The 21,026-nt window shown below is 38.5% G+C and overlaps 3 protein-coding genes across 4 annotated transcripts; 1 reads left to right on the forward strand and 2 right to left on the reverse strand.

Annotated features, from left to right (window-relative positions):
* Positions 1-66: 66 nt before the first annotated feature.
* LOC131309939 (glucose-1-phosphate adenylyltransferase large subunit 3, chloroplastic/amyloplastic) lies at positions 67-6,827 on the reverse strand. 2 transcript variants are annotated; one of them, XM_058336670.1, is made up of 15 exons: positions 6,421-6,824; positions 5,725-5,838; positions 5,294-5,467; positions 4,451-4,543; positions 4,180-4,263; positions 4,009-4,064; positions 3,272-3,365; positions 3,091-3,203; positions 2,603-2,675; positions 2,359-2,439; positions 2,149-2,235; positions 1,674-1,778; positions 1,403-1,509; positions 1,230-1,290; positions 67-614 (listed from the first exon to the last, which is right to left on the reverse strand). In XM_058336670.1, the coding sequence occupies exons 1-15, from the start codon at positions 6,649-6,651 to the stop codon at positions 513-515; spliced, it is 1,575 nt and encodes a 524-aa protein (XP_058192653.1). In that variant the 5' UTR covers positions 6,652-6,824; the 3' UTR covers positions 67-512. The 2 variants fall into 2 exon arrangements, with proteins under 2 accessions (XP_058192653.1, XP_058192648.1); XM_058336665.1 differs by having other exon boundaries at positions 67-1,290; positions 6,421-6,827.
* A 710-nt stretch (positions 6,828-7,537) lies between these two features.
* Positions 7,538-11,605, reverse strand: LOC131309952 (peroxisomal adenine nucleotide carrier 1-like). Its single transcript, XM_058336680.1, has 5 exons — positions 11,225-11,605; positions 10,326-10,557; positions 9,584-9,730; positions 8,694-8,854; positions 7,538-8,212 (listed from the first exon to the last, which is right to left on the reverse strand). The coding sequence occupies exons 1-5, from the start codon at positions 11,365-11,367 to the stop codon at positions 7,933-7,935; spliced, it is 963 nt and encodes a 320-aa protein (XP_058192663.1). The 5' UTR covers positions 11,368-11,605; the 3' UTR covers positions 7,538-7,932.
* A 1,106-nt stretch (positions 11,606-12,711) lies between these two features.
* Positions 12,712-20,237, forward strand: LOC131309959 (mitogen-activated protein kinase kinase kinase NPK1-like). The gene is made up of 17 exons (XM_058336690.1): positions 12,712-13,205; positions 13,853-13,891; positions 14,590-14,655; positions 14,773-14,883; positions 15,201-15,281; positions 15,413-15,490; positions 15,612-15,694; positions 15,985-16,069; positions 16,162-16,262; positions 16,464-16,503; positions 16,653-16,712; positions 16,809-16,858; positions 16,943-17,144; positions 17,267-17,503; positions 17,605-17,894; positions 18,005-18,072; positions 19,569-20,237. The coding sequence occupies exons 1-17, from the start codon at positions 12,885-12,887 to the stop codon at positions 19,661-19,663; spliced, it is 2,007 nt and encodes a 668-aa protein (XP_058192673.1). The 5' UTR covers positions 12,712-12,884; the 3' UTR covers positions 19,664-20,237.
* The last annotated feature ends 789 nt before the right edge of the window (positions 20,238-21,026 follow it).

The raw sequence follows: 21,026 nt of genomic DNA on the forward strand, positions 1-21,026 counted from the left end.
AATAATAATACTGTAACAGATAAGTTCAGCAAAAAAAAATTCCACGAAAGGGAAAAGAAAAAAAAATAAAAAGGTGCTAAAAAAAGTGCAAATAAAAGTGGGAAGAAAAATTCAAAATGTGGTTTAGATTCACATTTGGTGTAATAAAGACGTAATAGTAATAATTCTGAGCCATTGATTTTTCAGGCAATTATATCCATTGATGTTTGGCTGACACTGCTGAGTGGTCGGTCTGCTTGAACGAGTCCCACCTCGGGTATCTGTGCTCGAACATGAATGGATCGCTGACATGAAGTTCAGCACCACGAGGTGCCTTCATGGAAAATTGCATTAAAGAGAAACAGTAAGGGATACTAAGCATATTTAGTACACTTCCTTGGATAGTTTTTCAAGCTCTTCACAGCTGCTGGGATTGACAGACAATGCTATACTGTCCATATTTCTTTCCCAATCATGCCAAAAAGAAGAGGAAATGAGGTCTATATATTGATGTATAGATGTATACGCACATATCATATCACCAATCCATCGACGATTGTCGAGTTTTTCAGTATGACCGTGATGCCCGAACGGATGTAGAACCCTTCTGATGATCTATCAGCCTCTTGTATGCCCTGCGAATTCGCCAACGAAACAATGATAGTTCGCTGTTTGGTGATGTTTTCGTTTCCGAAGCATTTGGAAACCGGAGAAAACAACAGGCTTGACAATGGTCCCAACAAAACTGGAGTAACTCATTTCTAACATTTCGAAATCTCAGGAGACAAAATCTTGTTTTACTTGTTTTTGAAACAAGTTTTTCACTCTCTCCTTCAATCGCCACCCCCTTAGGCCGCTCCCCACATTTTTCGAAATACAATTACCAAAACATGTGTTCAACCATCAAGTTAAAGTATTGATTTTGTGTTTTGCATGTTTCCTTCCCCATCTTCTTGGCAACCAAAGGAAGAGTGACTGTTTCAATGGCCTTAAATTAAACCTCAATGAATTTACGGAGGAACAAGAAAATAAAAAAAAAATTTATTGTGGTGAAGAAACTGAAAGATTTCTGTGTTCTCTCTATGATTTTTTCTTTCCCTGAAATGTTTAACAGAGCATCGAAGATCCTAACACAGCCTTAAGGAGTGTCCATACTTGGTAAAGTCTGGTAATTGGACTTCTAAACAACTAATCATCCACGAATCTCCATCATCTTGATCTTTCGAAACAAAATACGTGAAGAAACATACCTCCGAGTTTGCTATAACAACATTCTTGCCAATTCTAGCGTTCTTGTCGATAATGCAGTCTCTGCATAACATCATGAAAAGGCCCATCAGAGGCCGGAAGAGGTAGAGAAGATGATTTGTTACTGTGAAAATAATGGAGATGCTTTATTTTCTATTTATTTGTTTGGCCGTACTTGATTTTGGTATTTTCTCCTATTCCAATAGGAACTCTTCCCTCAGCTAGCAGTGATGCAATTTCAGCATCAGTTTCATAGTTGTCAGCACCAAGCATCACTGTGTCCTGCCATTATTAGAGACAAGGAAATTACAAAATCTCGATAATGAAAGTTGAATTACCTGTTTCAGAATTGTTGTTTCTGTCATTGTTTTAAAATAGGATTGCAGAGTTTTAGTACATAAATATTCTGGATCAGGAATAGAGTAATGCATGGATCGTGAACGAACCTTTAAGTGCACATTGGAGTTTATCCGGGATCGGATGCCAACAACACTATGCTCTATGAAGCAATTGGTTAAGAAACTACCATGTGATACGATTGAGTCAACAATCTGCAACAATATTTTCGAATCTAAGAATGTTAGTTCTCGAAAAATGAATAACACCGCTGGTTCGAACACAGAAAGAACAAGAACAAAATTGAGACACACTCCAACAGACACGATGATACTCGTATATTGTTCTAAATTTTTTCGCTCGCACTCCCTTTGTAAAAATGCCGTATATCACAATGCATAGATATTTTAACAGCAATAGAGATAAAGCAGCATTTGATGTCCTGAAAGAATATCAAGTGCCAATAGACTGCTCAAACAACAACAGAAGGCTATAACCAACATTATGCCTATGCACAAAGATAACTATAAAACCTTTCACAATCGAAAACTTCCACACAAACTTGAGATATTAAGAATCACTGACCTTGCTATTGTCAATCTTTGTCGGGGGTAAATTTCTTCTTGATGTGTACATTGGCTTAGTTGCATTATAGAAGCTAAATTTGGGGGGCTGAAAAGGCAAAAGGAAATGTTAGGAACTTATCAAACAGACGGAATTCGGTGAATCGTGGGACTTACTTTCTATGCCACCAAAATGCTTGTGGATTAGAAATGTGTGTGTTTTGGTGCTTACATGAGCAGTAAGAGCAAGGTTTGCTTCGAAAAAGGATCTAATTGTTCCAATATCTTCCCAGTAATCATTGAACAAATAAGCCTGCAACATTACATTGGACACTGTTAGATTGTTGGCCAATATGGACATGCCCGTGAACGTGTATTTTTGTCTATTGGGATTACAAACTATGTCACAGCATCCAAGACCAAATTTTTTTGAAGGGATACCAGAAGAGACCAGTTGGAAAAGACTTGTTGCCGACCTTTATGACGTACTCTTTGGCAGAGGCAGGAATTATCTCTGACCCGAAATCATTTGCAGTGGGGAAGCGCCATCTGAATCAACAAGAATACAAAATCACTGAAATTTCCTCAACTTTCACATGTCTTGGAATTAATTTCTTTCATAGCGTGACCAACTGTTGTTATTTTCTCTCTTCATTCTGTATTCTTCCTTACCAATGAGTTGATTTTCATAGTCTTGTCTTCATCCTTAATTGACCTTAAAAAATTTCTCAACTTTTGGAGTTAGATTTGGTGAAAGCAACTTTTTCACTCTTCTTATTACAATGCATCAGAAGAAAGTACATGTGCTTTGTGCAGGCTTGATTTCAGAAGTCAGAACCTCTAAACTGTGAAGTTCATTCCCAAAATTTTGACGCTTGAGGTAACCACAACATTTACGTTTTAAATTTGCAATTTCATTTTACAATTTTTGGTGCTTTATGAGGTAACTTCAGCTGAAAAGTACCTTAAAAGATTCAGAAGAATCTCCTTCTTGAAGACATAGACTCCCATGGAAGCAATGTATGGTTTCTTTTCGGCCTCTTCTCTTTTGAGCCCCAAAACTGTTGTGTCTACTGCCTAAAGTACACAATATTGTAAGTCCGAAGTCTACAAAAGAGAAATATTACCATAAGTTTGAATATTACCATTGCTTTCAAATCATTTCCTTTGGGCTTTTCACTGAATGACATGATCCTTCCCTTACTGTCTATCTTCATCAAACCAAAATCTGAAGCGCGGCTAAAAGGGAAATATGGGAAAGACTCAAAATATAAACATCAGAACTGATTAGTAAAATGCAGTCGTGTTAGGAGGTAATTTAGCAATGTTAGTGTAACCTCACAATCTTACTAGTAGAAAATGAGTGGTAAACAATGGGCTTGCACTTGTTTTTTGCTGCTTAAAGCTGAAAGTTCATAATTTGTAACTGCAATCTAAAAATCTCTCTTAACTTGCTCCTGAATAATCAGCTTGTTCAAGCTATCTAAGGGACACGATCTATAACCATAAGTTGTGGCATACTGACTAGCACAAACTCCTTTTCTTCAAAAAGGATACAAGGAGTTTGTATCAACTTCCTTGCAGAACTTCTGTTCTCACTTAAGGGGCAAATACAGCTTAAATAAGATCAAAAGAATTGACAATATGGAAACTCTATTATGATGCTTTCGGCATTCTCATTTAGCAGAACCGAGAGTTAAATACAATTTGTGCTACAAGCCTTTAATGTATCACTTCTTCTTCCATATGAAAACTTCAAATTAATCCCCCACGAGACCAATATCAAACATGGCTCAGCCATCAAATGGAGGCTAAACATCATATATTAGGCTAGTCGATATATGATTACCTTAAACCAAGGAGAGAAAACTGTAAAGTTTACCTGTCATCCATAGGCAAAGAAGAAATAGTGATATCAGCACCACTTTGACGATGATTCTGGAATGAACAACAGAAGTTTTAGTGTCATGGATTGGGGTTTGCATGCGTGAAGAATGTCAAGAGATAAAAACCTTGTAAAAAGAAGGGGGGAAAATAAAATGCAGTGGCTTACTTGAACAAGGTCCATGTAGTCCATTCTATACAAGTGATCCCCAGATAAAATGAGCACGTCGTCAATATCTTTACTTCTTGCATCCTATAGGATTGCAAGTTTGTTTAGGCATACTCATTTTTTTTCTAAACAAAAACTCTAAACACTTGGCCAATGTAGCTACATGTGACGCATAAACATCTCAACTGAAATGCTTAGGACACAGATGTGTAGACACAGATCCGAGCATCAGACAGTTTTGAATCATATGTGCCTGTAGCACTACTCATACCTCAAAGAGCCAATGGAACTGCCTCACAGCATCTGCTGTACCTTGGAACCACTTTTTGCCTGACTCACCCGGAGTCTGAGTGGCTGCTAGAACCTATCATAAGAAAAAGAGGAGCAAGCAATTAAGTCCTTACTTGTTTCTGTTTCCAAAATCATTTTCCTAGAAACTTTTCAGAAACTACTCTAAACATAAACATTAACCATTTTCATAACTTATCCCTTTCTTAGCCAAAATTGTATTCTTGAGATTCTGAAAACACCCTTTCGACGTTTTCTTCAAATGGACTCCTTTTCTGGTCGACGCAGATGTGGCTCAACCATTAGGCCACATAACTCATCACCTCAAACCATTTGTTGCTGTTTGCAGAATCATTTTTTCAGATGGTTTCCAGAAACTATTCTAAAACATAGAACACTTATCGTTTTCATAACTTTTCCTTTCTCTTAGCCAGATCATTTTTTGAGATTTTGAAAATATCCTTTCCTTAAAAATGTACTCTTTTTCAGGTGGAGGCAAGGTGGCTCAACCATTAGGCCACATAGCGAATCGCCAAAAAGTACACCAAAAATTCCGAAAAAACATATTATGCCAACAGTTCAAACTGTCACCGACCAAATGTAGTAAGCCTAAGTATGATATTCAACCTGAGCCTTCAAAAAAAAATTGGGCCACTTACGTTTCACAATAATAACATGGACACCAATGGATAAAGGAAATACATAGGTACCGAATTGGCACACAACAACATGCAATTTGTAGCACAAATTGATCTGTTTTTGTTATAGAGAACTTCCTTTTGCGTGTCCCAATTCTGGGTACTGATCATCTTAACTTGAAATATACCTCGACATAGCCATCTCCAAAGGAAGCACCACCTCCAAGATTGTAAGCACGTGCGATGTGCCGGTTGAGGGATGCAGAGTTGAACTGAGTGAGAATGTAGACTTTGTTGATCCCACTGTTGATGCAGTTGCTCATGGGGACATCAATCAGCCTGTATGATCCTCCGATGGGTACCTTAAAAAACACACAGAATAGGCATCACAAGCACACACACAAAAAAGAGCACAATCTTTGTGGATTAATGAAATTGGCATCAGCAGTTGGAGCAAAAGTTTTTTTTTTTTCTTTTTCTGGTTAAGTAGTTGGAGACCTATACATTTGGTGGTACATCCAACATCAATGCGTGACAAAGAAATCAAAAAGAGCAGGGGCATGCCAAGAGTACTGAGTTATTTTTTCATAGGAAAGAGGTATTGGAAGAGAAGACCTACAGCAGGTTTGGCACGGCGTTTAGTGAGAGGGAAAAGACGAGTACCGGCTCCTCCTCCCAGTATAATCGCCACCACCGTTCTCGGATCCCTTTTCTCCATCTCTAAGTCCCTCAACTGCAGGGGAATTCAAACACATATTGCATGATAATCATATACTTACTGAGAAAACCATGAGAGGCACAATGGCTTCAAATGTGGTACATTTTCTATGACAATTATGTACTTAGCTTTAATCTGTAAGAAGTAGCAGAAAATTGCCATAGAAAAAAGGGCAGCAAGCAATTGGATCATAAGGATTATGGCCGAAACTCTTAGTTTAGACCCTCAACATACATCTTTTAGAAGTTTTTCTTTTACCAATAACTTTTTCCAACAATTTTCACTTTTCGTGTCACTTGTTTTGGTATGTTTCTGTTACGATTTTGATTTCGAAATTCATATACCCTTTTGTTTCCATTCAGGGTTTCTCAGTATCAATGAGGAATTCATGTTCCTTGTTTCTTATTCAAATTTAGGATTTTGCCATTATAGGCCTAAAACCAAAAACAGTTTCTTGATAATAAAAAAAGCTTAATGCACATGATCTTATTATTGTGTGATCAATCATACCACCAACCACTGAGAGAGAGAGAGAGAGAGAGAGAGAGAGAGAGAGAGAGAGAGAGAGAGAGAGAGAGAGAGAGAGAGAGAGATGACCTTAGCCTCACCGGCGGCAGCAACATTAGCAGTGAGAGATGTGCACACAATGGTCCTAACACTTCCTTTCTTAATACCCATATTGAGACTTCCTTGCCATTTCAGCTGCTTTCCCATTAACTCTCCATTGCAGAACTTCAAGAGCCTCCAATCCCTCCCAGACGATCCGGTGGTGCCGCTCAATTTCCCGGCTGCTGATAACACAATCCGGCCGTCGGTGGATACCGCCATTCTCTCCAAAACCCAAGGAGAAATTTGGGAATTTGGTGTATACAAATGGTTCCCCTGTTTTTATGAACGAAAGCAGGGGAGCTGAGAAGCAGAGTTTCCTTATTCCAAATAACGGGATGCACTATTGGATGATTTTATCTCTGTTATCCAAACTCAATTGCATCCACCAATTTTGTTTTGTTTCCATGTGACCCTTCCAAAAGTATGCATTTACAGCAAAGCCCTCACACTGGTTTGTACTTGCTACCAGAACTTGAGGTGTATGTTACTCCATTTGGCATAGTTTTTTTTTTTTTTTTCCCCAAACGGTCAGAGTTGTTCGGGCCAGCTTACACGCACCTTAGACTATTTCTCTCTTCGATCCGGTCAAAGGTAAGACGTCCATGCCAGGGTCAAGGGTGTTTGCCGGGTTTAGGAGTGTCTTAATCAGCTTACGCGCACCTTTTCTATTCCCCTCTCCGATCTGGTCAAAGGCAGGACATCCATGTCATGACTAAGAGATTCACCAGAGATTTTTGTCTTGCGGCTTGGCCCTAAAAGGTTGCCTAGTTTCGAGCGAACTCTCAATCTTTACTTTGGATTGGTCAGATTTGGTATGTAGCATAATTGAATTGCTAGTTGAGGAATATGTTAGTATGGTGACTTGGGTCTGGGGATAGTTATCCCCCGAGAAACACAGGCCATGGAGTCACATGAACTAGACAAAATTAGCAGACAGTATGTATGCCTTTCTATGGTCTACTTCTATCCCTTTATTTTTCCAATTTTGGGAACAGAGTAGTTGGAGGTCAATTCTATTCGAAACTCTTCCAATTTTTTACATTTTTCTCTTCATTTTTCTTCACCTGGAAAATCAAGAATTAAGGAATGATTAGAAAAACTATGATACAAAGAAAAACTCCTTTGCATTATACTGAATTACCAATAAACCCCTTCACTGTCATGAATTCCACTTCCTCTTTTCCTTTCATCTTTCTCATTCCCCCAGAAACCGTTGGACCAAACACGGTCTTAAGGTAAGAGGCAATGAAACTATTGAGAAACTTTTGCAAAGGCCAACAGAGGTCTAAGCTATGGTACTATTTCACAAAATTGGAAACAGAGGGAAACCCAATACATCTCTACTCTACAACTCATCTAAAAAATCCAATTACAACCCCACATTGTCCACCATTTATTGCTAGAAAACCCAGTTTACAATTAGGTGCAATTTTTAATGGGGTTTTTTTCCCTTCAATATTTCAAAGGGATCCTTGCATAGAACTCCTAATTGACGCCCGTTTAAGCACTCTTCAATCGGGGCCTGGCTATTAACAGAAACCTTTGGAGTGCAAGCATTAGAACCCATGTGGTTTTTGTAATCTTCTCCTTCACCATCAAGAGCAATGCCGAGCTTAGCACCGTCTTCAAAATCTGAGACTGTAACCCTTTAAAGAAACCAAGCGGCCCTTCCCTTTCCCAAATCATGAGGATAGCATCCGATATTGACTTTCGGGACTTGGGTTGAGCTATCCTTGTTCCATCTTCATCGGATTCAGCAGCTTGAATCATCACCTTACACCTGTCCGCATTTCGTTTCCAGAGTTTGTCAACGTTTAAGGGACAAAACACCAAGAAAAAGAGCGTATTTTTGCACCCAAAGACACAAGGGTGAAAATCTCATAAACCAGACCCGTAATTGTGCACAATCAAAATTAATGCAGTGGAGAGGAGATTGATAAGCAATAAAGTATTCAAAGCTGAAACAACTAACTCAAAAGTAAAGTGTTTGAGAAGCGTCGAGATAAACAAAAAAATGAACCATGTTTTTGGGAAATGGGGCTTAGGGGAACTTTGGGTAATGAAAATAGCGCGACATAACTTCCAAAAAACAAAAGAATATGCTCCCTCCAAGTTGGTGATAGATATCTGCCAATTTTTCATACGACCACCACAATACACAATGACTTACCGAGGTTTCCGACACCCTCTACATGTAAATCATGAAATGCAGATGGAAGAATAAGAGAGTTGACAGACAGTGACTGAATTGGAAAACCCACCTGATAGCTGGATATGTTAAACAAGTTGCGACACACTTTGAAACTGCACCCAGCAAGAATGCAGAAAAGGCAGAAAGAGATTCCGAGGACAATTCTGTATCATTCTTCTTGCTTCGCTTACCCTTCAGTAGTCTTTGTTTCAGCTGATCAAATACAGTGTACTGCAAAACATACAGTGAGAAATTGCAGAGGCGACGAAGACTTTCTTATGGAAAATGGTCAGGATTGAGCCAATTACCTTCTTATTATTAGATTTCTTGGAGGGTTCCAACCTAAAACCAATTGGCTATAGGTGGAGTAACCTCTAGAATTTATTAACCAAGCTTGGGTGGCTTAGATGAGCGATGTGGGACAAGTCTAACACTCCCCCTCACGTGCAGCTCGGATGCACGTGGAGGTGACAGACCAGGAGCTGACTGACTGACTGACTCGGGCGACAGAGATGACAGAGACTTTCCCACGCGAGGTGAAGCCGCCCAAGACCTAGCTCTGATACCATGTTAGATTTCTTGGAGGGTTCCAACCTAAAACCAATTGGCTATAGGTGGAGTAACCTCTAGAATTTATTAACCAAGCTTGGGTGGCTTAGATGAGCGATGTGGGACAAGTCTAACACTTATAACCCCTATTCAACGTAAAGTCAATGTCATAGTGTGAACATGAAATTATCCCGATGTCCATCCAAAATATTTTGAGCCTGTTTGTTTGAGGCACAATAGTGACTGAATATGTAATCCCATTGGATATCTAGATCCAAAGGGCTACTAGTACAAAATATCCCACAAATATATCCAATGAGTCAATGACCATTCAATTCCAACCGTCAAAATTTTAACTTTTTAACCCAACATTGGATATGTTTTCCCTTTAGAGAAAGCACAATCAAGTACCTGGATAGATGGATTTGCAGTCAGAAGAAGAGAGATGTCTAGAGCACTGAATGCGTCACTCCAAGTGCCCTCTGAAAGGCTTTTCCAGAGTCCTTTGGATTTTCCAAATTCACTTGTTTGCATCCTCGATGATGCTGTATCCAAAGGCTGGATCACAAAATCAGAATTAGCATGTCATAACAGAACAGAAAACCATACGAATGCTAGAGCTTGTCCCACATTGGTTAATTATAACCTCCAAAACTAGTATCTAAGCCTGGGCGGCCTCTTCACTCATTACCAATTGGTTTTGAGTTGGATGCTTTAACAACAGACAAGAATAAAAACAGAAACCCCAAGTCTGATTTGGTGAGGAAAAAAGAAGAAATATGGTAATGACTCCAGAATAAAAGGAAAAAGAATGCTTACTTCATCAAAAAAGTTTGATGATACTAGATCTTTGCAATTATAAATAGATTTTAAATATCTATTTCAAGTTATTAATAGAACTCACAATTAACTCCAAGTCTGCAAACAAATTTCATCATTATTGCTTTTGTTATGATTCACAGTTTTCAGAAAAGCAAATAGAAATTTACTCTCCACAGAAGGATCAGATAAGAGCTATATATTTCAGCCTACATCCATTGGTAAATTGTACTTTGATCAGACAATCAGCACATGGATTTACATCGACTGTAATTTACAAGGGAAAAACGACTACTATCAAGCAACAAAATAACAAACCACAATATGACCTCACCTGGGTCACGACAACAGTAAAAGCCCCAGCGGCGGCGGCAAGAATCAAGTTAGCTTTGGTGTCAATAGATTTTGATCCACTTTTCTTTAAATATAGCTTCTTAAAGAAGCTATATCCATAGAAGTATATAAACTGATTTATAAAGGACTGCAGGTTCTTTGTCCCAAGGCCCTGGTACAGTGAGAGAACTTGATTGTTAGAAATTGCTTCCCAAAACACATCAGAAATGTTCCTGCATTGGAAAAGCAGCTGAATTAGTTAACTATCTCAGGGACGATTCTTTACTCCAAATTCTCCTTCAGAAAGACAAAAAGTTTTATGAAACAAAATAGTTGTCCCATTTCCCAAACATGGTGTGTGGAATTCCTTTATCAGAATGTTCAAGAGACTCAATGCACCAAATTTGAGAATAAATAATGTCCGGAGGAGGCGGAAACCATGGATATTTTCACTTAAAAACTATTGACAGAATCCAAGTCGTCCGTTATATAAACCAAAATTCAATTTTTTATATACCTATCGATGATGTCTGATTTAGCTGATTTTTTGCTGGAATACACTATTCTGTAGACTCTCTATGAGATGAACGGTTCACATCACCGCAATGAACACGTGGTAGGTCCCACAAATGGGTGGCGGAAACCTCATCCGGAAATAACTTATTCTCCCCGAATTTCATTACAGATTAACTCAATTCAAGATTTTCCTCTTTCCATCTCTTGCATAACACAAGTTGCACAAGAATCAAGGCGTGTAGTAGAATCAAGATAACACCTTTTGAACGAACCCTAATTGATAATTGGGCGGATAACCCACAACCCACATCCAAAACAACTCAATCGCATCAAATTCAAAACTCAAAGAGAGAGAAAGAGAGAGAGGGAGAGGTGAAGGAATACCTGTACTTTTGCTGATTGTGAGCTCGAACTTCGGCTTGGTACTTAGTCTTGCACGTATCCAACGGGTAAAGTACGGTTGTGCTCACAAGTGCTCCAATGGCTCCCGAAGTAGCCTCCGACAGCGGAGCCAGATCAAAACCCATTACCCTCTGCTGAAATTCTATTTACACGAAATGAAACTACACATAGCTTTGGATTGGGGCATTAAGTTGAAGATTTTGAAGTGATTGGAATTCGAGGGGTTTCATTGAATTTAAAGAGTAGATCGTATTGGGATTCGCAATCGTAAGCTAATGATGGGCTTCCCTCTCTCCGCTTCTGATTTTCTCTCTCTATTACTCTCCGACGTTTCGGTATTTGAGAGAAATTACGCCCCGTTCTGTTTTCTTGAAGAAGTTAATTTCAAATTTAAATATAACGAAAATAAAAAATAATTTTTTAATTTTTTTTATCATTTAAAATTTTGTATAGAGAACTATTAAATAAGATTTACATTGGTAGAAAAATTATTTATGTAATTACATGATTTTTGAGCTTGAAATTACTTTTATTTTTAAAAGTTCTTTTTTTTTTAAAAACTGGAACACCCCCTTAGTAGTTATGCCCTATTTCGGAACCCATTATAAGTACTTATTTTTTAATAAGGCAATTTCAAGCTAAAAAATAATGTGTCTACGTAAATAATTTTTCTAATAATATGGATCTGATTTGATAGATCTCATTGAGATCTTTTGAACAATGCAAAAAAATCAAAAAATCATTTTTCATTTATATTATTTTTGAGTTTGAAAATGTGAAATAAGTACTTATTTTTTAAGAATGAGTTCTAGAATGGGACTTTATTCCCGGAGTTTGTTTAGAGAGATAATGGTAGAAAATGCAAAGAAGAAAATAAAATATATACTTTCTCCGTTTTACTTTAAATGTTCCCTTGGTGTAAAAAATAAAAAATATATATGTATAAATATATATTTTGGAATTTGAAAATGCATGAATTTTCATAAAAAACATTTAAAGTGAGACAAAGGAATAATCATTTTGATGTTTTATTAGCAAAAATATCTTATAAAGTGGTAGAAAATATTGATAAATTCTTTTTTTTTTTGTGGTCAATATATTGGTGAATTCTTTGCTATGCAATTTTCTCTAAATATGTTACTGATGTTCAGATGTTTTGGTGATTGAAATTAATGAAAAATTTGATGTGACATAGGTCAGTTTTTTAAAATACGAAATTAATAGATGATTAATTGTTAATGAAGTTTATCCGATTAGATCGGATCAACGATGACTAAGCATATATCGATTAATTGCTCGAAAGTTACCGACTGTCCAATTAGCGCCTAACGAATTTTAGAATTTTAAAACATTGCAAATGGTCCGGGCTCCGGGCCATATACATCCGTCTGTGCGTTACATTTGCTCATTTTTTCATTTTTATAGTGACTCATTTAAGCAGAAAAATAAAAAATGGAGTAACTATTTTTGCCGATTTTTTAATTTTTGAAAAGGAGCCCTGTACCCTTTTCCCTCCTTCAAATCTCTCTCTCTCTCCCCACTGTCACACGAACTGCAACTACTCGAACCCTAGATTCTCCCCGTCAGAAACCAAAGCCCCCGATCACACTCGACTCTCCACTCTCCACACCAAACCCCAACAATGCAAGAATTCATCGGCTCAGTCCGTCGATCCCTGGTCTTCAAGCCCTCCGCCGTCGACGACAATTTCGGCGGCGGCTTCGGAGGATTCGTCGAGAAGGTCGGTTCGAGCATTCGAAACTCGAGAATCGGACTCTTCTCGAAGCCTCATCTCCCGGCGCTGCCACCGCCTGCGAAAGCTGACGACGAGAGTAGAAGTAGGAGAGACGAGGATGCGCCGACGATCCGGTGGAGGAGAGGTGAATTGATCGGGTGCGGCGCGTTTGGGAGGGTTTATATGGGAATGAACCTGGATTCCGGAGAGCTACTTGCCGTAAAACAGGTCAATTTGCACGCTTTTGTGTTAACTTTTTTTTCCTTCCTAATTTTGAAATGCCATATGTTTCTTCTGTTTCTTGGGTTGATTTGAAATGCTTTTGTGGTTGTAGTGATTTTCAGTTGTTTTTATATCTCTTGCGTTTGATTGTGCAGGTTTCAATTGCATCCAATGCTTCAATTTGTATGCTTTTGTGTTACTTTTTCTTTCATATATTACCATTTTTTATGTTTTGTTTGGTTTGGGTTTTTGATTTTGAGGGAGGTTTTTGGGGTAATGAGTAGATAGATAGAGAGAGAAATGAGAGTAATAATTCTGAGAGAAAACTTATTAGGGACTGTGTGCAGAGAGAAAGGGTTGGATCTACGGACCCAAAGTGAACAGTCTTTACTAACAAGGGCGAGAGAGAGAGAGAGAGAGAGAGAGAGAGAGAGAGAGAGAGAGAGAGAGAGATGGGTTTGGGTGAACACAGGACGCATGACGGAGATAATATCGGTTCGTGTGTAAAATGGGCAAGCCCAGGTTAAACTTGAAATGTCACATGTTTCTCGAGTTGTTTTGAAATGCTTTTGTGGTTACTGTGTTGATTTGAAATGCTTTGTGGTTCTTGTGTGTTTTTAATATTTTTATTTCTTTTTTGTTTGATTGTGCAGGTTTCAATTGCATCGAATGCTTCAAAAGATAAAGCACAGGTTAGGGACCAGATCTGTTGATGTGAAATTCGGTTGCTTTGTTTAGTTTGCAGCTCAAATCAGTCAGGTCAAATATTGAGTAGTGGAACCACTTCATTTGTATTATGCAATTGGAAGTGAAATTTACCATTTATAAAATGGGTTGATTTGGTAGTACAATTACCAAATTGTCAATCTAGTAGTTAATATACTGCAATTCAACACTAGAATACTAGTTCCTCAATCCATGGTATGCAATAAACTGAATCAACATGCCCAATTAGTCTGACAAACAAGACGCAATGATGTGTCCAACTAAAATCCTGATTTTTCCAAAACCTTCATCCAAGCTCCATAGATTCAGAAGTTGTACCCTTGTAGCTTTCTTCTTTTAACTTTGTATCTTGGGCTTGTTTAAACCTTTGCTTGCTTAGCAAGGGCACTGGAGTCCCAGAGGGATTTCAAAAGTGAAGAGAGAAAGGACGTTTTACAATATCTAGGCTAGAACCTAGATAAATCTAAATTGAGAAAATAAAACTGCAACTCAATTCTGTATTTGTTGGACTGATTGCCAAACTTATACTCCAGGGGCTCTAGGACTTAACAGACATTTTCGTATTTTGAGGATCAAAGCATTTTGCTTCGGTTCATTAGGAAAAATTAGTTTGTCGTAACTTTATTGGATTGCATTGTTTATTGATAACAAATTTGCTTAATAGGCCCACATTAGAGAGCTCGAAGAAGAAGTCAAGCTCCTTAAGAATCTTTCGCATCCAAACATTGTTGTAAGTATTGCATGTGAAATCTTACTCAAATGGTGCTTTCTGAACGTTGTTCTTTGACTGTTCTTTTTGTCTTGTGGTGGTTGTGTAACTGCACTTTTCTTTTCTTTTTTCTCCTAGAGATACTTGGGGACAGCTAGAGAGGAGGAATCACTAAATATTTTGTTGGAATTTGTTCCTGGTGGATCCATCTCATCACTTCTGGGAAAGTTTGGTTCATTCCCTGAATCTGTAAGTGACTGCCACTCATTCAAATTATCAAATTTCTGTTTTCTGTTACAAAGTTTCTCTCGAAATGTTTTTGCTAATAAACTGGTTATAAGAATGTACATGAATTAGCCCTATCTTGGGAGACCAAGATATGCTCTCATTGAACTTCATATTTTCTGTCTGGTATAGTGAAGTTTCTTTTGGAAGCTGTTTGCCAAGTAGGTGCGAGAACACGCATGAAATAGCCTTGGAACTTTGATAACCTTACTTTTTGAAGTGCAATTTCAATCTGGGTGTATGGTTTTTGAAATTTCACTTTGAATCTGCATTCTTAACAGGTTATAAGAATGTATACGAAACAATTGCTGTTGGGATTGGAATACCTTCACGAGAATGGGATAATGCACAGGGACATAAAGGTACCTTCACCTTCTTGCAAAATGGTTCTTAAAGAATAAGACGCTGTATTAATCTCCCTCTCTCCGCATAGAAATATTTACATGTTTGTATCCATTTAGCTGGTTTGATTTTAGGGTCATGCTTCTTTCAGGGGGCCAACATTCTTGTTGACAACAAGGGATGCATAAAACTTGCTGACTTCGGTGCCTCAAAGAAAGTTGTCGAATTGGTAAGAGCACTTTTTCCATCATTTGCAACTTTTATTTTCCTTTCTAGTGGTTTCTGTAACTTTCGTTCCAAGGTGACATCATGTCACAATGATGCATTCCTGAGTATGCATGTTGCTGCAGGCCACTATAACTGGTGCCAAGTCAATGAAGGGCACTCCTTATTGGATGGCTCCTGAAGTTATTCTTCAAACAGGGCACAGCTTGTGAGTACATTCAAGCACAACTCTATGCTTATAGCTGAGCAGTAGAAACTTTAAACTTTTTTTCTTGAAGTGATTGCATATTTTTATATTTACATAGACGATATACGTTATGAAAGTCATCTTAATGGTTTAAGATGGCCTTGTACCTGAAACTTGAATAGGATCTTATGAAGAGACTTGCTATGTAATAAATACTCTCCCTGTTTTCCTTTAAAAGGATACACATACACCACATTAGTTACCTACTTTTGTGATCCTTTGACTTCATAATTTTAAATTAAACATTCCAGTTCTGCTGATATATGGAGTGTTGGATGTACTGTTATTGAGATGGCCACAGGAAAACCTCCATGGAGCCAGCAGTATCAGGAGGAGGTACTTAAAGCCACCATCTTTTACTAGCTTTCTGCTGAAGTATCTCTATGCGCTATTCAGGCCTTAGCCAAATCATTTGGTGTTTCTTTCAGGTTGCTGCTCTCTTCCATATTGGGACGACTAAATCTCACCCTCCGATCCCTGAGCATCTCTCAGTTGAGGCAAAAGATTTCTTGTTGAAGTGTTTGCAGAAGTAGGTTCTCCTTGCCTACTAGTTGTGCTTGTTTCTTCTCATGCACTCACTCTTTTGCCCCTTGAAGAAAGGAAGTAAATTACGGCTGTTTGATCCATAGTTCGAATAGCTGATATATCGATTTACAAGTGGATAGTTTGCACTACTGTTTTCAAGGTTGTTTCCTTCTCTAATGCTTCTATGGCAAAAATGAACTCGCAGGGAACCAAACTTAAGGCTTTCTGCATTAGATCTGCTGCAGGTATGTTAACATGTTAATTTCATATACATAAATTGACGTGAAAATGCTGGCTATCTGTAGAGGAGTATAGTAATGGTGGATAAAATACTTAGTCACCAACTCACTGCTTTTTCTTTTCCACCTAAAATTTCAAAACATTTGATCTGCAGCATCCGTTTGTTACTGGGGATTATAAGGAAACACATCCTTCGTTGCGCGCCTCAGTCATGGTTAGTTTAACTGCAGAAAGCCTCCTTAGTTTGCATTATGCAGATTTATCTTGACTTTTTCCCTATTTCCCAATCTTATTAATCTGCAATTATCAGCCAAATTCTGGAAAACGGATGGCAACACCTGAGATCAAAATTAAGCCCTCGTAAGTAAATTATTTTGCATGCTTTCAAGTTTAGTATAGCATGCTATTGTGATTCTCACTCTTGAGGATACTTTTATACTCTAGGATGGAACCTGGTATCACGCCATTGAAGGATGATCATATTAGTGTGAGGTGCTCAACTCCTGAGAAGTTCTCTGGTAGAGGACCAATTTGGGGTTCAAGTTGTTGTGATGATGACATGTGTCAGATAGATGATAAGGATGATCTTGTGGTTGGAGCATCTATGAAGTTTGATTCTGCTTTACTTTCGGATGATATCAACAAGGTAATGTATATCGTCTTTATGTCCTCCAAAAAGTTTGATATTGTCCTGCTTAGGAAATCTAACAACCAGTGCGTTATTGTTTTTTGTTTTGATAAGTGCGTGATTGGTTTTTGTTTACCTAGAGTTTTAATCCTATGGCTGAGCCTGACGATGATTGGCCATGCAAGTTCGATGTAAGTCCAGAGCTGGAGAAAAGTAGAGTGAACTTATTTTCTGGCCACACAATTAACAAGGCTGTAGAAGTTTCTGGAGCATCTTCTAATGGGGACATAGATTTTACGTTCCCAAGTGGTCCCTCAGTGGCTGAGGATGATGATGAAGTTACTGAGTCAAAAATTAGAGCATTCCTTCATGAAAAGGTATTATGACTTCCACATCGGTTTTCTTTTCCAAATTTTCCTTATGGTATCTGCTAGCTCGAAATCTTATTCTATTTCACTTTCTCTGTAAACTGCTTTAGGTCATAGATCTGAAGAAGCTGCAATCGCCCCTCTACGAGGAGTTCTACAATTCATTGAATGCACCTAGTTCACCAAGAACCATGGGGAATGAAAACAAAGAAAACTCGACAAATAATTTGACCTTACCTCCTAAAAGTAGGTCACCTAAACAGTCGCCTAGCAAAAGACTTTCTGCAGCTGTTGATGCTGCCTACACTTCAAGCTCTGGGACTAATTCCCAATGTGTATCAAATGTTGGGGTTCAAGGTGATCAAGCTCTTCCAGAAGGAGCAGAGCTGGTTAGTCCAAGGTTTGTGAGTCAATGTCTGATGCTTGCTTTAGTTATGTTTCCTTTGATGGACTGTTTTTCTTGTTTATGCAATCCGTAATTGATTTTTTTTTCCCCATTTTTGCTGGCAGTGCAAGCTTCTCTGAGATACAAAGAAAATGGGAAGAAGAGCTTTATGAAGAACTTGAGAGGAAACGAGGCAAGTTTTATTTTCCTGCTAATAGGATATTGTGAATACGTTCTATGGTGTTTATTGGGGCCTTCTAGCTGTTAAGACCTGCAATAGTATGCTCAAGCCATCTTGTTGGATTCGAGGCAACACTCAGAGTCTCAGACATAGTTCTGTGCTGATTAAGTGACCTGCACTCGGCTGCAGGGAATTTGAGTTTTGGCTTGAAGAGTCAGTTTTAAACTTGAAAGCATGGTAAGAATGTGCAACATCTTAATACAAAGTGGTTTCAAACCTCTTTCGATTTGGTGGTGCAATGGTGAATGGTCTAAGATAACAGAGTGCTCCTGTTTTGCCAAATCAGCATCTGGAGTTCTGCAACTGAACTGCTACACACTTCTGAAATGCGGGTTTTATACTTTGCTTGACTTGATGTCTTAAGTTTTTGAACCCACAGGACTCTTCAATTTGCACAATCCTCGAGAGCCACCCTCAAAGCTCATAGGATTTCAAGTAGTTGGTTTTTATATCCGTGGATTGTGCTTTACCCAGTGTTTTCCAAGTTTTGGATTCCTATGCTAGCCCACACTTTTTCAAGTTGCTCTTTCTTATTCTCTAAGGTCACCTAATAGCTTAAGCTTTTCGGACAATTGATAACTTAACAAGAGCATGGAAAGAATGTATATCAAGTTATGCAACACCCTCCCTCACATGTAACCCTGTCTTGCACAAGGAGATGCAAGCATCCATACATACTGTGAAAGAATGCGAAGGGGAGAAACATAATGCAAACAGAGACTTGAACCCAAGATTTCCTGCAACTTGAGCTCTTATACCATGTTAAGTTATCAATTATCGCAAAAGCTCAAGTTGTTAAGAAATGGGCCCAACAATGTATACAACAACTCTTTGTTCCTCTCTCAATGTCAATGGGCACTCCTCTTCTTCTCTTATTGGGGGTTGAATACGAGCCTCATATCTTCTAACTTCTTGCCTCATAAATCTTGGATCACATGAGCCCTGGTTTTGTATTACAGCAATAGCGTCATCCTGATTCTCCTACTGCATTTCATACAAAGGCTTACAATCCCCTTCTTCCCATTTTCATCAGCTGTCTTATTTCTTGAGAACACTAGGAGTAATCTGGAATCTTTGAGTAAGTGGTGAAAAAAAGTCATTTTCTTTTCTTTTCTTTTTCCAGACTTGGAGGAACTAATTGTTGCTAATATTTTGCTAGGTGTAGTGTTCTGATCTCGAGAGCATATCATCTGATTCACACCTTTTTGTTCTTCAGTTGACATTCAAGATATAAGCGTACATATACGACACCTTTTTTTCCTCTGTTTTGTGAGCTGGATGTTTGCACCACTTTCACAAACTGAGAGCCTTGACATGAGTTTGCAATTTGTATTTGTTTATTGTTATACTAGGGGAGGCTTCTTGTATGATTGGCTTAGTTAAGGGCTAAACTATGATAACTACACAAGACTTCTCTGAAATATGACAATTCAAATTGCTTATTACAGAGATCATGCGTCAAGCAGGTGTGCCCAAGTCGTCATCTCCGAAAGACAGGATTGTACATCGACAGAAGTCTCGGTTTGCTTTTCTTGGCAAATGAGTGTATGTTTCTGAAGCCTCGCAAAATTCATGGCTGCCCAACTTGGAACAATTTTTACCCTATTCAAGAGCATGGCAGCAGGAACTCCACTTTTTAGGAGGAAAGGAAAATTCACTTGAAGGACCGGATCATCGATAGAAAAAGGGAGCATGAGATTAGGATTGCATACCTATCATAAATATAGATCACCGAAACTGGTGCTGGTGACCTTGGGCAAATCATTTGGCAAGAATGGCATAAAGTAACTCGTAGTTCAGGGCTACCTAGCCAAAGTTTGCGCGGTTTCTTGGCAGTTAGATCGCCAATTGTATTATACGAGGAAACATCACGCAGATAGTGTATCTTTGTATATGGCCTTGTGTTTTCCCTGTGGCCTGTATGCTATTTTTCTTTTTCTTCTTTCCCTTTGAGGTGTTTGTTACGGCGAGATGTGAAAGCTCCAGAGAGAAGTATATTCTGACTTATTTTCGAAGTGTGGAACATCTTGTTTTTAGGAAAATTCCTTAGTGTATGTGAAAGTGTTTTCGTTGTTGTGGAATAAGAAACCTTTATATATTGACGCCCTTTTAATTTATTCAGTGCTATTAGAGGAGGATTCATTTTTTCGGTGAGTTTTTATCACAATATTTGAAGAGATTGTTTGAGGGAAAAGTAATTTGACTCATTCCGGTTCACATCATGAATTCCAACAGAAAAAAGAAGTGGAAAAGGAAATCTTTGTGACCTTTTTGGTCGGTGAGAGAGAGAGAGAACCGCAGTAAGATCAAAAGAGAGAGGGAGAGACGGAGAGAGACCTGAGTCGTTGCAGTTCCGGCGGCGGTGGGTGGTGAAGGACGGCGGTGTGCAGTGGTTAGGGTTGAAAATCCGAGTGAAGGACCGCAGATGTTCATACCGAATGGAATTATGGAGCCAAAAAAATAAATAAATGGGTAAGGGCTCCGACTCTAGCCACATAATGCATGAGTGAGTGCGAGAGCACGAGTATGAAAACGTCTTTCAAAGTAGAAGTACTTTCTAAACAATTAAAATTCATGAGTGCGAGTTTTGAGAGCGCGAGGGCAGAGCGAGAATTGATAGTAGGAGCAAATGCCACTTCAAAAGATTATATGACTAACTCATAAAATTGTTGATTGAAGTCATTCTCTCCTTGAAACCCTAAATACAACCTAAAAAGCTCTTCTTCTCTCTTTCTAACTTGACCGTCGGAATGTCTATCCCGGACTCCCCATGATCCGGGTTTGAGCATTAATGCGGGTGCTAAGTGTGCATGTCTCGACCACGCTTAAGATACACCAACTTAGCCACCATTCAACTTAACCACAGTGCGGAACATCTTTTAAGGAAAATCCGCTACTATACTAGT

This window comes from Rhododendron vialii, chromosome 2a, assembly GCF_030253575.1.
Source record: "Rhododendron vialii isolate Sample 1 chromosome 2a, ASM3025357v1".
In the NCBI taxonomy this organism is placed as follows: domain Eukaryota; kingdom Viridiplantae; phylum Streptophyta; class Magnoliopsida; order Ericales; family Ericaceae; genus Rhododendron; species Rhododendron vialii.

Bases quoted from the DNA above. Each gene is read 5' to 3' on its own strand.
- LOC131309939 (XM_058336665.1), bottom strand. From the start codon at position 6,651: ATGGCGGTATCCACCGACGGCCGGATTGTGTTATCAGCAGCCGGGAAA. The intron at 3,204-3,271 runs GTAATATTCAAA...TGTGTACTTTAG, and splicing joins GAAATGATTTGAAAGCAATG to GCAGTAGACACAACAGTTTT. The intron at 1,510-1,673 runs GTTCGTTCACGA...TAATAATGGCAG, and splicing joins ACTCCAATGTGCACTTAAAG to GACACAGTGATGCTTGGTGC.
- LOC131309952 (XM_058336680.1), bottom strand. From the start codon at position 11,367: ATGGGTTTTGATCTGGCTCCGCTGTCGGAGGCTACTTCGGGAGCCATT. The intron at 10,558-11,224 runs GTATTCCTTCAC...TTTCCAATGCAG, and splicing joins CACAATCAGCAAAAGTACAG to GAACATTTCTGATGTGTTTT. The intron at 9,731-10,325 runs GTGAGGTCATAT...TTTGTGATCCAG, and splicing joins TTACTGTTGTCGTGACCCAG to CCTTTGGATACAGCATCATC.
- LOC131309959 (XM_058336690.1), top strand. From the start codon at position 12,885: ATGCAAGAATTCATCGGCTCAGTCCGTCGATCCCTGGTCTTCAAGCCC. The intron at 16,070-16,161 runs GTACTTAAAGCC...TGTTTCTTTCAG, and splicing joins GCCAGCAGTATCAGGAGGAG to GTTGCTGCTCTCTTCCATAT. The intron at 16,263-16,463 runs GTAGGTTCTCCT...ATGAACTCGCAG, and splicing joins TTGTTGAAGTGTTTGCAGAA to GGAACCAAACTTAAGGCTTT.